Genomic DNA, 13901 nt, shown 5'->3' on the forward strand with positions numbered 1-13901 from the left:
AGTATTTCATTCCTTTTCGTGGCCAAATAATATTCTGTTGTGTGCACATACCACATCTCCATTCATCAGTTGATGGAATTTAGCTGATACTTTTTTAACTTGAAAAATTAATGACGTTTACATTCAGTAAGAACCTTAACATGTGCTCTCATATTGAACTTCACAGTAGTTTGTTTAGGTAATTTTTGTGGTTACCATCATTTTGTAGGTGGAAGAAATGGAGGCTCAGAAAGCCTAAGTAATTTGCCTAAGATTGCATAGCAATTAAGTACTAACACTGGAACTCAAATCCAGTTTATCTGACTCTGAATCATATATTTTCATCATTATTGCCACAGCTCACTCCCAGTCCCTTGGTGATTTTGTTTTAAAGGGTAATTACTGAATAGCTAGCTTCTTTGTTAACTTCTTTTTTGTTTTGTTTTGTTTAATTTATTATACTATTAGATATGGGAAATGAAGTTGAAAAAACTTTTAGTGTGGCCTTTCCCAATAACTTTGTGGATAAGATGGGAATGTATTCTAGATAATATACCTCAGTAGCTTAGCAACTGATAGAAAAATTGTACAAGAAGCCAATTGCCCAACAGGTTGATGTCCATGTAGAGGGATAGGTCCAAGGGTATGCTGGAAAGCTCACTTCTTTTCCCTATCCCATGAAAAATTTTTATTAATAGCCCAGATAAAACTATGTTTGTATTAGAAGATCTAGTTTATCATATTTGTAGGAGTCCAGAAGTTTAAATTGTTTGAATTTCATCCATCTGGTAGTATCATACACAGAGAATATGCTCAATAAAAATCTTTTGCAATGATAATATATATTCTGTCCCAGATTATTATTATTTTTTTTTCCTTAGGGTTCTGTAGCTATAGCTGGTGCTGTTATTCGCTGGCTAAGAGATAATCTTGGAATTATAAAGACCTCAGAGGAAATTGGTAAGTATGTTCTAACAAAGGGTTAAAATCTGAAGAATGAAAAATTTTAATATTTTATCTCTGTAATCTGTAAATGCTTAAGCTTTGCCCCAAGTGGGATCCATAAATTATATGGATCCCTATTAGGAGTTTGACTTATCCAAAAAAGATTATTTTGTGAAGATTTATAAAACAATGAATTGACATAATTAGTGGTGATTATTAATAAACTGGCAGGGTAGGACATAAAAATTACCCAAGTATAAAATTGAACACTGGAGATTGCCAGAATTGGCAGGTAAAGTAATCTAGTTAAATTTATCTGATGAGAAAGAGCTTTAACTCCTAGACTAGAGTGAGCATTAAAACTCTGGTACCTATAATTTGAGTATTAATATGGTTATTATCAGTCTATGGATAATTAGTTTGAACTCTCCTACTCATTCTTTCATCCACTTGTTCAACTTTGCCTGAAGGCGAGACAATCAGAAATACATCTTGAGGCCATTTCTTCATCTCCTAATCAGCAACCTCAAAAATAGTGGTAACAGGCTAAAATACCTTAAGGAAATGAGTCCAGTTCCTTGATTTCTTGAGTTGGATCACATTTTAGTGGCGGCGTTCAATGTGAGAAAACTTGTTTTTGTTGCTCATAGTAGACCACCGTTAATTAGGAATATTTTGCTACACCAGTGAAACAGAAACCAAAAGCCCTGTCCTAATTTTAAAATAGGTATTTTTATTCAATAAAGTAAAATATTAGTGTGATTTTTGTTTTTCGTTTTTTTAATGCTAGAAAAACTTGCTAAAGAAGTAGGTACTTCTTATGGCTGCTACTTCGTCCCAGCATTTTCAGGGTTATATGCACCTTATTGGGAGCCCAGTGCAAGAGGGTAAGTATTGAAAATATGGTATGCTTTTTGGGGTCTTGATTTATTTACCAAATTAGTTAATAACTAATTAGCTAATAGTTTCCTATCTGGTTTCAAATGATTTTAAAGTGTTGAGAAAATCTTTTTCTATTTGGAGAGTATAATTCAAAACCTTTAAGCCCCAAGAAGTTATAAATGAGCTGACAGTAACCCCTGCCATATCCATATTCAAGTTAATGTTATCTTTTAAATCATCTACAAGTTGTATAGCAAAAGGATATGTTATTGTCATCTATTCAGATGGATCATGAACTTTTTCATATGTGGATGCAGGATTGTGGGCTATAAGGACATTCTGTGTTAATGATTATGTCCAGCTTTCTTTCCCTGTATATTGCTGACTACCAAATTCACCCTTTCCATATAGGAGACATTTCAGACTGATGACTCATTAATACCACTCTAATCTAAAATCTTTGTATTTATAGGATAATCTGTGGACTCACTCAGTTCACCAATAAATGCCATATTGCTTTCGCTGCATTAGAAGCTGTTTGTTTCCAAACCCGAGAGGTAATAATATGGACCTGTTTTCTTGTACTTAATCCACTTCATCACTCTTAAACAAATTATGTATTAATGCCTGAAATTTATTAAATACTAAAAATGTAGTTAATCAAAAATTAAGCCTGCCTAACACTATTCGAACTATAAGTGTTTTCTTCCTTTTGCCAGCTGTCAGTACCTTCTAAGTTTCCATTATCTGCTAGGCACTGGACGTTTTACGTTTGCAGCGAGGCTGAGTGGTACATATCAGGCAAAGGAAATAGCACAAACATAGGCATTAAGGCAGGAAACCAGCATGCAAAATAAAGTTGTTTGGCTTGGCTAAACATCAGGGTGAGTGCAGAGGTGTAGTGAGAGAAAGGTTGGCTGTGACCAGATCAAGGAAGGCTTCGAAGACCAGTATAAGAAATCTCAGTTTTATTCTGTAGGTTTTGGGAAACTCTTGAGGGTTTTTGAGTGGAGGATTGCCATTTTCATAGACGTTACTATGAAGCAGTTTCGTTATGTTAATTGCGTTGGTTTATTTCAGATTTTGGAAGCCATGAATCGCGACTGTGGAATTCCACTCAGACATTTGCAGGTAGATGGAGGAATGACCAACAACAAAATTCTTATGCAGCTACAAGCAGACATTCTGTATATTCCAGTAGGTTAGTAAGCCTTCCATTCCTTTAAACTCTGGGAGTAATTTTTCTTTCGGAAGAACTAGATCTTTAAACACATGTGCCTGTGAAGATGCTTATGTGGCTCTCTGCCCTCAGTGAAGCCCTCCATGCCGGAAACAACTGCACTGGGTGCTGCGATGGCAGCTGGCGCTGCAGAAGGGGTCGCCGTGTGGAGTCTCGACCCCGAGGACTTGTCAGCTGTCACCATGGAGCGCTTCGAGCCTCAGATCAACGCGGAGGGTACATTTAAAGAATGAAACTTTTAATATGTACTGGGAAAACGACCTTAGTGCAAGGGAGTTTGCTGTTCTGTTCACTTAGAAGTTAAAGAACCAAATAGTAAATATTACTTTTTCTGATTCACTACTAAGCATATTGGGCTATACTGAATAAGTGTGAATGAGAAATAGTTTGTTACAAAAAAACTCCAAACTTCTAAAATCACTTTAAAAAACAAAAAAGCATTCACTTCCACTGTTTGTAGTCCTTTTGTATAGGAGAATAACATGGCCACACTATCAGTTATAGCTTGTTAGAACAGCCATTTTTATTTTTTATTTTTATTTATTTATTTATTTATTTTTTGTCTTTGTCGTGACTGGCACTCAGCCAGTGAGTGCACTGGCCATTCCTATATAGGATCCGAACCCGTGGCGGGAGCGTCGCCGCGCTCCCAGCGCCGCACTCTCCCGAGTGAGCCACGGGGTCAGCCCAGAATAGCCATTTTTAAAAGTGCGAAGGGAGATTTATCAGCCACCCACCCCTAATGTCTGTACCAGATCATCTTGGGTGCTGATGGCCCAGCTTTAGGACGTGATTAGCTGGCCGACACTCTGATAACTTAATCACAGCAGGACCAGCCTGACAGGGCAGCAGTAATTTAAGTGAATGAGCATTAAATATTCATTCACTATGCTAAGAAACCTAAGCCACAAGCTCTGGTTAACACCCTTATTAAAATATAGTGATGCATCTCTTAAATTGAAGCAAAATGTGAATAAAAAAATAAGGTTTTATATATGAGGGTACTTCAAAAAGTTTGTGGAAAAACGGAATTAAAAGATATATGAATCAGAACTTTTTGAAGACCTGTTGCATTGAATTTGGTTTTATAACTTTTTAGAAACTTATGCATAAAATAGCATCAAAGTTTGGATTTTGAGCTATTGGTATATAAGCTTTCAAATGCATTTTCGTTTAATTTTCTGGGAGACTATGTCAGTGCTTTTTAATTTTTTCATTCTTTTCCATATATAAGAAAATGAATTGGAATACTAGTAATTTGATAGTCAGACAGTATACTACGTACCCTGATGTAGAAATGTGTTTCAAAATCTAATATTCTTCCTGTAATTTTTTAACTTTTGCAATACTGGATAAAATATGAAGTTCAAAAAATTTTTCTACTTCTGAAAAAGTAATGTACTTTTAATATGCAAGAAATGTTCAGAGCAGGTATACGACCTCCAAATACTATTCCTACTTGTAAAGCAAGAAAGTTTGCACAAAGGGTTAAGGGTTGCTGTTTTCTGAGGAAAGCTGTCATTTAAGACCTTAACCTGGAGTTGATCAATTAGGCCAATTGTCCTCCCTTTCACCAGCCCCTCCCCTCTCCCACCACACAGACACACACACAGACAGACACACACACACAGACACACACACACAGACACACACACACACACAGACACACACACAGACACACACACACACAGACACACACACACACACACACACACACACACACACACACCATACCCCTCTCCTCATACTAAGTCTACCCACCGCCCCCCCCAAAAGAGAAAACAGATCAAATAGGATTTCCCTTTCTAATTCATCACCACTTGTTTGTGAAAGGCCCGGTCTGCACAGCAGTCTGTCTCCCAGTCTTCCTTCACCCCACAGACCCATGCCGAATTTCCTCCATCCTGCTTTACTCTAGTTTCCAAGCAAGCATCTCTTCCAGTCACTGGCAGTCACCAGCAAAATATGCTCCCAAATCTGAGTCCTGGGAAAGCCCCAGTTTAGATTAATGCTTGCATCAATTTGTCAAGAATGCTGAGTGTTCATAAGTATGGTACTTAGAACATCTCAGCAAATTACTTTCCATATGTATGTTTTTCCTACCTTCTAATTCTAGAAAGTGAAATTCGTTATTCTACATGGAAGAAAGCTGTGATGAAGTCAATGGGTTGGGTTACAACTCAGTATCCGGAAATTGGTAAAAAATGTTTTTATTGTTTATCATTGCCACTATTTCCTATTATGTTAAATAGATTAATTATTTCATCATTTACACTTAGCCAAGCTCTGAAGAAACCGCATTATCATTTGTCCAGAATTTCTAACATTTTGAAAACACTTTAAGTTCTAAACAGAAAATGTCAATTATCAGGTTGATATACAGACTTCAACTCTATCCTGCCATATCTTTCCTTATTAGTTTATTCCTGCTACTTCAAATAATAATTTAGTTTTCCAAAAGTAAAATTATTTCTATTCTTAATGGGAAAAAAGTCAACTAAATTTCTCTCTCTCTCTCAATGTCTGTCTTCACCTTTTTGGGGGGCTGTCTTTATGACCTGAACCAACCCAAACCTATATTAATTTCAGAATATATCTGCTTCTTCCTAGGATGATTCCACGTACTTAGGGAATGTACATAATGGGAATTCCTTTGGAATCGGAGAGGAAGAAATGTAGCAAACATAGTAAATTAGAAGTGTCATAATGGATTGGCAAATGCTCTTGGCAGAAAATAGAGGACTATTTTATTTTTCAGTGGCTTAGGTAGGAAGGTATTTATTTGGCTTAAGGAAACCATTTAGATTTAAACAGCCGTAAGCTGCCTTTAATATGGCAGAATATAGTATTATAATTCTTTGCTAAATAAAAGATTTGGAGCATAATGAATGGAACAATAGCCAATAATATATTGAGGCATATACTTTAATGAAGAAGAGTTTATAAGTGAACTAATACCTGCCTTCTAACCCCAAAGTGAGTACAGAATCAAAACCTTTAATGTATCTGCCTTTTAGGAGAAGCTTCTGTGACCATTCACTACCACAGATCACTGTGATCTGTGTTTTCAGTCCTGGATATTTCTACTTGAAGCTTTTTATTTTTTCTCCTAAAAAAGCTTAATATCCTTTTTTTTAAAAAAAAAAAAAAAAAAAAATCTTTTGTTCTGAGACTCAGATTCCTTTTCCAAGATGGTGGCAAAGCTTTTCTAGCTAAGACTGTAATTTTGAGACCCTACACTATTGAACTTCTCAGTCATAAATATTTGTCCAGCACAGTGCTGGTTGCTGTGTGAGATACAACAGACGAGGGCCGTGGCTTCTTTTCTACTTGCCCTTAATTAATGGCTTATGAGAAGCCGAGTTACATGATTTCTTTCACCAGTTGGATTTATTTATTTATTTATTTATTTATTTATTTTTGGTGGCTGGTCGGTATGGGGATCTGAACCCTTGACCTTAGTGTTATCAACACCGTGCTCTAACCAAGTCAGCTAATCAGCCAGCCCTGTGTTTTTTTAAATGGCACAATCCTCCTGTCTCCTTTCCTCTACTCCCGCATCTTACTCACACATACACAGTTCTCCTTGCTAGCAGTTGAAGATGTAATTTTAGTTACAAAATTACCACACAACCAACTGATCATTCCCCCCTCTTTTTGTGTACCTTACTATCAATGAATTTAAAACGCCAAAAAAAAGTTGATAAAAGAAAACAAAAAAAATTACATGATTTCTTCAGTTTCTGATATCAGCATTGACAATGTTTTTTGAATAGATTTATGAAAAACACTAATGTATAATATTTGGGGGTTCTCTGAGCTGTATAATAAACTCAGAGTAATAATACTTAATTAATGAAGTGGTAATTGTATTCCTTAAAGCAATATAAGCTATATGCTAACAGCAGTACAGATAGAATCCTATTTTAATAAAGTTGTAAGGGTATTAGAATTGCTGCCTGGTATCTTATCCTTTTTTAATTGCTTTAACTTAGGGAAAGAATATTACGTTTGCTTAACTTCCAAAGCAGCTTACCAATTTTGAAGCATTCTTATACTCATTTTCTTGTTTATAACTTTATTTGAATGCATCGAAAATGATTTTTAACATACATTTGATGTGTTTAAAATGTCGTAGATGTGATTGGGGGTTTGATTTATTTTTAGAGAGAGAGTTTATCATAAAAGACAACTTCTTGGCTTTGGGCTCAAAACTCACCAAAGCAACATTTCGAATATAGGTCAAATTGATTTAAATGCATTACATAGCCATCAAATAACAATTATATTTGTACATATATGATATATACATATTATGTATATACATACATATATATGTGTATGCATGTATATATGTGTACATATATCATTGAAAGGGAAATACCTTCATTAAATGGATGTCACCTAAATTGATACGGACTGCTAAATGCAGATAACCTTCAGGACCTTTTTGTCAAACTAGAGCTCACTGTAGGAACATTAGAAAAATCAGTTATTTTAACTTAGCATAACTGATGGGTTGCTCTAAAGGAACTAGGAAATATATTCTTTTCTAAAATCAAATTAAAATATGGTCTCTACAAATATGGAAACAAAAGGAAACCTAAGAAACCTTGTTTTTTATTTTTTTAAATTTTTAAATTTTTAAATTTTTAAAAATAACTTAAGCAGTGGTAGATGAGGAAATGGCTTCGCCTGTCTTTAACAAAAATCTACCTTCTAAGGAAAAGAAATGCATGTTAAGGGGGAAGAAATACTCTCTCAAAAAAAGCAAAGAAGTGACTATTATCAGTTTACTATATCACAAAATATGCCCACACAGAGAATCTTTAATTAGCTATATTTTAATGAAGCCCCTTTGTCTAATGGTTGTATTTTCTTAACTCTTTGGACATTATTTTTGAAAAAACTTAAAGAGTGTTAAATATTCTAGTTATATAATTTTTATTTTTTTATATTAATTTATTTATTGGGAGTCGGGGGGTTACATAGCCAGTACAGGGATAGAACTCTGAACCTTGGTGTTACTAGCACCATGCTCTAACCAACTGAGCTAACCGGCCAGCTCAAAGATACATAATTTTTAAATTTAAGAAAAGGGTATATATAAAGAATATTGTTTAAAGGAAGGGCTACCAAGAGAATTCAGCTTAGAAAATATCGAAACAATCACGTTCTCGGGTAATTTTTTCAATGTAGATTAATACAAATTAGTTTTTCAGTTACCATAATATTGGTAGGTTCATTACCTTACACACCAAATTCTGTTTAAAAAATAAAACCAAACCAATATTTTAGGAAAAATAGAGATTTAAATTCATTTTCAGTAGACTAATACAACTCTTCTCTGACAGCCAAAGGACCTATAATTTCAATTTCGGGGGACTTGAATTGCTTATTTAGTATCCTTTGGGGAAGAATTGAGAAAGCAAAAATCAACAGCCTCCCAAAAAGTTCTCCATAGGCTCTCTTTGGTTTTGCCGGTGGAAGGCTAATGTTGGTCTGTATGTATTATGTTTTTGGCTACTTGTGGCATGCTTATCTGCATTGTATGTTAACTCATAAGCCTTCAATATTGATCATATTTTTGATTTGAAGTAATAACTCTTTTATGAATATACTATTTTTATAACTTATTTTGTTTTGCTATATGTGATTCTTAACACAAATATTGTAATTATGTGTCTCTCTTTTGGTTTGCTTGACTGGAATTCCCTTCTACTTGGATGACCACAGGTGACACTAGTATCTTCTGTAGTCTGCCCTTTGGCTTTTTTATAGTGAGTAGCATGGTAATGTTAATCGGAGCAAGGTACATCTCAGGTTAGTTACTCTTTAAATTAGACGATTTTATTAGTTAGAGCTTTAATGTATTTGTGTATAACTCAGCAGAAAGTTTTCAATGTTTTTCATTCTTCCTATGTTTAGGAACCTGGGAAATCAATTAAAGGTCTAATTAGTTAGACCAATTAATTTCAGAGGGCAGTTAGAATTAAGGACTGTGACTCTGCTTAACCTTTTTTTATTTTTAGTTGGTGATGATTTCCTTGAGGGGCCACATTCTGCTGTCAGCTGCAGCAATAAGCAAAAGTGAAAGTACTAATGTTATTGTTTAAATGAGAAGGCTTTCCAGAGTGACTGATGAAAAGTCCACATGTAATTTTGATATTAATTGAATTGGCTTTCAAATATATATAAATTGTTTTTTGTACTTCTGAAAATTTGTTAAGCAAGTCTTAACATTTTAATCCTGGCAAGAGTTTCGGCAAGAACATGTTAGCAGAGTTCCTGTAAAACTCTAAAACTGGGGAAGATTATAGTCACTTTTATTTTAGTTAGAAGAATACAATTTTGTGAACTGAAGTTTTTTAAATTATTGCTTAAATAAATTGGGGTTGAAATGAAACTCGAATTATTATTTTTGTACATTAACCTCTATTGAATATTCTTATAAAAGTAAAATGACTTCAGCATGTTTAAAAATACATTGCATAATCTGTTGATTTGAATATCATATCCATTTTTTGGATGCTGCTCCTGATGATAGCTGAATATTTCTTGAAATCACTGACTTAAATGGAAATAACTTGTTTATTGTTCCATATGTTTCCATGAAAGTGAAACATTTTTTAAAAAATCTTCATGATTAGGGGAAGAGTTCAATTATCTCTCTTAATTTATAAGATGATGACCTGGGTTTAAAATCTAAAATTTAAACTTTATTGTTGTGGGAAGAACATCTGTTTGTAGAAATCTGACAAACATTTATTCAGCTTAGCATCATCAGGTTAGTACTGTATATAAATATGGAATGAAAATTACTTATATCAGCAGAAAATTAGATTATCTTTTAATTAATGAGAAAATTTGGGTTATTTGCATGAAAATTTAAAGCTAGATATTACCTTTTTCTATATTCTTTATATCCAAGCATATTCAGGATAAATTTGTTCAAATCACCTGCTTTCATAGTAATACCTTATTTTGGTATTTAGTGCTTTACATCTTACACAAAGGGCTTCTATATACGTAAATCTATACAGAATTAGCAGGTGTGTGTTCTCTTTTTGCTTCTTGGGAATGTTTGGTGGAAGACTCTTAAACATTCCCATGAGAACTGTAACCTTAATTTATAAAGAAACATATGCCATTTAAGAAAAAGTACTATTACTTTTCATTATTCTGAGTATTTTGGGCTGCATAATATGATGATCTGGAAAAAGGAAAAAAACAAAACAAAATAAAACACTGCAGCTGAAAGTTCACATTGATTTTTTTGTTATTTGTTTCCCCTTTGGTATCATGACAGCATGAAAAAGCCTGGGCTAAAAATTGAGACATGTATCATCTCTCCAAGCTAGAGGATATGTTAAATGTCCAAATTCATAGGCTTCTAAAATGCATATGGTCACCATCTTTAGGTTCTGTCTTTGGTGACATATGCTGACATTTGAGAACAGTGAAAGTTATCTGCCTTAGTAAAAAATTAGCAACAGTGGTAATACACAGGTACTTCAAAAAGTTCACGGAAAAATAGAATTAAGAAATAATATGAATCTTTCCATAATTTTTTGGGGGGGGTGGCTGGCCAGTACTCCATGAACTTTTTGAAGTACCGTTGTATTTGCTGATTTTGGAACTGGTCATTATATTTGTTGCATTTTAACTGTGAGGCATTATTTAGAAATCATATGGAATTTCTAGCTCAATAAATTACTGAATAGCTTCATTGCTTTAACTCTTGAATTGCATGTATGTGTTATTGACATGTATGGTTTTTGTGTCCCCCATTTTAGGTATCCCATAAGTAACACCAACTCATGGATTCCCAAGATGTGAACTTTTTACGGAACAAGAGAATCCAGCAATTCTGTCTCTTCATGTGATGACACTACTCATAGACACTGATTTTATTTATAAGCCATTTGCTGCATGACCCTCCAAATAGACCTGTGGCTTGAAATAAAGAAAATGCAGCAGAAAGAATGCTGTAAAAACATTTGGTGTGTTTTTTAACATCGGTAATTAAGGTTGGGCTGGCCACCTTTGGGGCTGACCCCTCCATTGACATAACAGTCTGCCCCATTCCCTCCAAGATCTAGGAGGAATTCAGATCCTGTCCATTGGAATCTTCCGTCAAACATAACATATTCAAATGCTGATGAGCCAGGAATTTGATTCTCTGCATTATAATACACTTGATTAAGGGGTTATTACTAACCTGCTAAAAATGAGTGTCTTTTTGTTTTTAACAGACCCCCAAAAGTCTTCCTTTCTACATATTAGAAGACCACAACATACATCATCACTGAATATTTAAATAGAAATCCCAGCTAAATTATTAAAATGGAAATGGGGCTGCTGGGTAGCTCAGTTGGTTAGAGCATAGTGTTATTGATAAAACCAAGGTCAAGGGTTTGGATCCCTGTACCAGCCAGCTGCCAAAAAAATTAAAAATAAAAAAATAATTAGAATGGAAATGTAGTAACTCTCATAGCTTTGATATTTTTCTGAAAAGTATTTGCCAAAACTGAAGTTCTTCAGAAATTTTACATGGTCTCCCTAGTTATAATGACTTCCTTTCTAGATCTTATAGGGAAGGACACTTTTTTCTCCCATCCCTCCATTTTGTATTTTTTAACTTTGTATGTATAACAGACATGCCTATATATTTTATATACTGAGGTAGCCCATTTATAAATTAAGAGCACATTGCATTCAGTAGGTTATAACAAGGCTGGTCTTAAGTGGACTACTGCGTATATAAATATTTGGGGGGGAAACAGCTATATACATTTTTGGGTAATGGTTATGCATATTATTTACCAGGAAAAATTTTTTCTTAAAAAGCCAACATTTGGGCCGGGCCCCGTGGCGCACTCAGGAGAGTGCAGCGCTTGGGAGCGCAGCGACGCTCCCGCCGCGGGGTTCGGATCCCATATAGGACTGGCCAGTGCACTCACTGGCTGAGTGCCGGTCATGAAAAAGACAAAAAACCCAAAAAACCAACATTTAAAGTTTAAGTATATGTTCTTTGTCAATAAAAGAAAACGTACCTTATTGTGACTTCAACCATATTTCTTATAGCTTACCTTTTTATTTAATTGTCTTAGCTAGATATATGCTAAAAAAAAAAAAAAGAAAAAACTTGTGGAATACTATAGTAAATATTGTTTTTAAACACAATCACAGCCGGTTGGCTCATTGGGTGAGCGTGGTGCTGACAACACCAAGTCAAGGGTTAAGATCCCCTTACCGGTCATCTTTTAAAAAAATAAAAAATAAAAAATAAAATAAACACAATCACTAGTCCAAGTAAAGTTGTTTTTCCTTTGAATTAATTTTAGACATATTTGGGATCCTTTTGAGTGGATGAAAGAATGTCAAAAAAGTTAAAAACCTAAGTAGAAAAAATTTAGGAATAAAGCTAAGACTCTTCAATTCAAATATTATCAATTGTAAATAAGAAATTATAAATTCTATCTGGGATGACAGAGAATAGTCTCTGCTTAATGTCATATTACAACTGGAAAAAGGTTTACCATTAGGGATGCCTTCCAATGAAAGCAAGAATTTCTCAAAATATTTAGTATTACAAAGAACTCTCCTAATCTAGATTCTTATATCAATTTTTAAAATATCTTAAAATTTGTTTTGTACTAAACAAGAAGATATTGCCTCCTATGTATTTTCTTCAATTAGTGCTGAATGAGAAAGTTTATATATTAATATAAAAGGTTTTGCTTTGTTTGAAATTAATGGTAGCTTGTATTTACTGTTTGCTTGTGTTGTTTCCAAATTATCGAATCTGCAGGGTTTTATTGATGCAGCTGCCACTTAAGTGACATAAATATTATAGAAAGGTACTGTGAAATTATCACTTTGTGGCAGGGGTATTTTAAACATAATTGTGTTTCCACAAAGGTAGGTTGAGTTAATTGTAAATAATTGTGAAAAGCACTGTTCAAATTTTAAGATCACATTAATTTTTCTATAAATAGCAAGATTTATGAATGTTTGAAATTGTACACACTGATATTTAATGATAAATTTACTTAAAATAAATTGACCCTTTATTCTTACTTGCATTTCTCATTTTACAGACGAGAAATGCGATCAAAGTTAAATTAAGAAAGATGTTTCAGGAAACGTGAAACTGAGCCGTTAGCACTTAATCAGGCACACTGAAGAATTAACCAACAGCTGAAGAAGTAGTTTCTGAAATGATGAACACCTTAATCATTCTAATAGAACAGACTACACTGTCCCATCTCAGTATTTCCAGAAAATACCTTGACAAGGTCAATAGCCATTATCAATAGAGTTTCATATGACTAACCATGACCTTCTACTGATTTCATTCTGCACTTCAGTTTCTCTCTACCTGGGTTAGTTGGAGTCTAGTACACCGTTGTTCTCTCAACTCGACACTTCAACCTTTTGTTCTCCAACTAATCAGTAAAATAAGTAATACATCTTTGCTTCTGTAATGATATCTTCAGATTTTTTTAGTGGTTCTTTTGAGGTGCCCAAAGCCTAATTCTTTGAAATGTTTATGGGTTTTTTGTATCATGTGGGAATGAAAAATAGCTATTTTGGAGAAACCACCAAATATAAAAGTTGTCACAGCACAGAAACTAATGGTACTGATAGTAGAGTAGGTACTATTTACCCTGTGGTGTTTACCTAATAGTAAATAGATGTAGAAAATTTTTTTAAGAATAACTTGTATTAACTAACTTGTTGCTTGTTTTAACTAATAATATTTAAATAATGAAGTTTACTTAATCCTTTGTTCTTGCAACCTAACAACTTGCATAATAAGTTCATATAGTAAATAATTAGTAGAAAACTG

The 13901-nt window shown here is 34.0% G+C and overlaps 1 protein-coding gene across 4 annotated transcripts in view; it reads left to right on the forward strand.

The window, feature by feature from the left end:
* Positions 1 to 11013, forward strand: part of GK (glycerol kinase) — a 70833-nt gene extending 59820 nt beyond the window's left edge. For 3 of the 4 annotated variants that reach the window (XM_063083227.1, XM_063083224.1, XM_063083225.1), the window contains 8 exons: positions 861 to 939; positions 1715 to 1811; positions 2279 to 2363; positions 2887 to 3007; positions 3119 to 3262; positions 5163 to 5243; positions 8783 to 8869; positions 10843 to 11013. In XM_063083227.1, coding sequence (XP_062939297.1) covers positions 861 to 939; positions 1715 to 1811; positions 2279 to 2363; positions 2887 to 3007; positions 3119 to 3262; positions 5163 to 5243; positions 8783 to 8869; positions 10843 to 10853 — 705 coding nt within the window. In that variant the 3' untranslated portion in view covers positions 10854 to 11013. The remainder of the gene's footprint in view (positions 1 to 860; positions 940 to 1714; positions 1812 to 2278; positions 2364 to 2886; positions 3008 to 3118; positions 3263 to 5162; positions 5244 to 8782; positions 8870 to 10842) is intronic. The other variant, XM_063083226.1, reaches the window with a different exon arrangement.
* Positions 11014 to 13901: the final 2888 nt, after the last annotated feature.

This window comes from Cynocephalus volans, chromosome X (genome assembly GCF_027409185.1).
Source record: "Cynocephalus volans isolate mCynVol1 chromosome X, mCynVol1.pri, whole genome shotgun sequence".
Classification (NCBI taxonomy): Eukaryota; Metazoa; Chordata; class Mammalia; order Dermoptera; family Cynocephalidae; genus Cynocephalus; species Cynocephalus volans.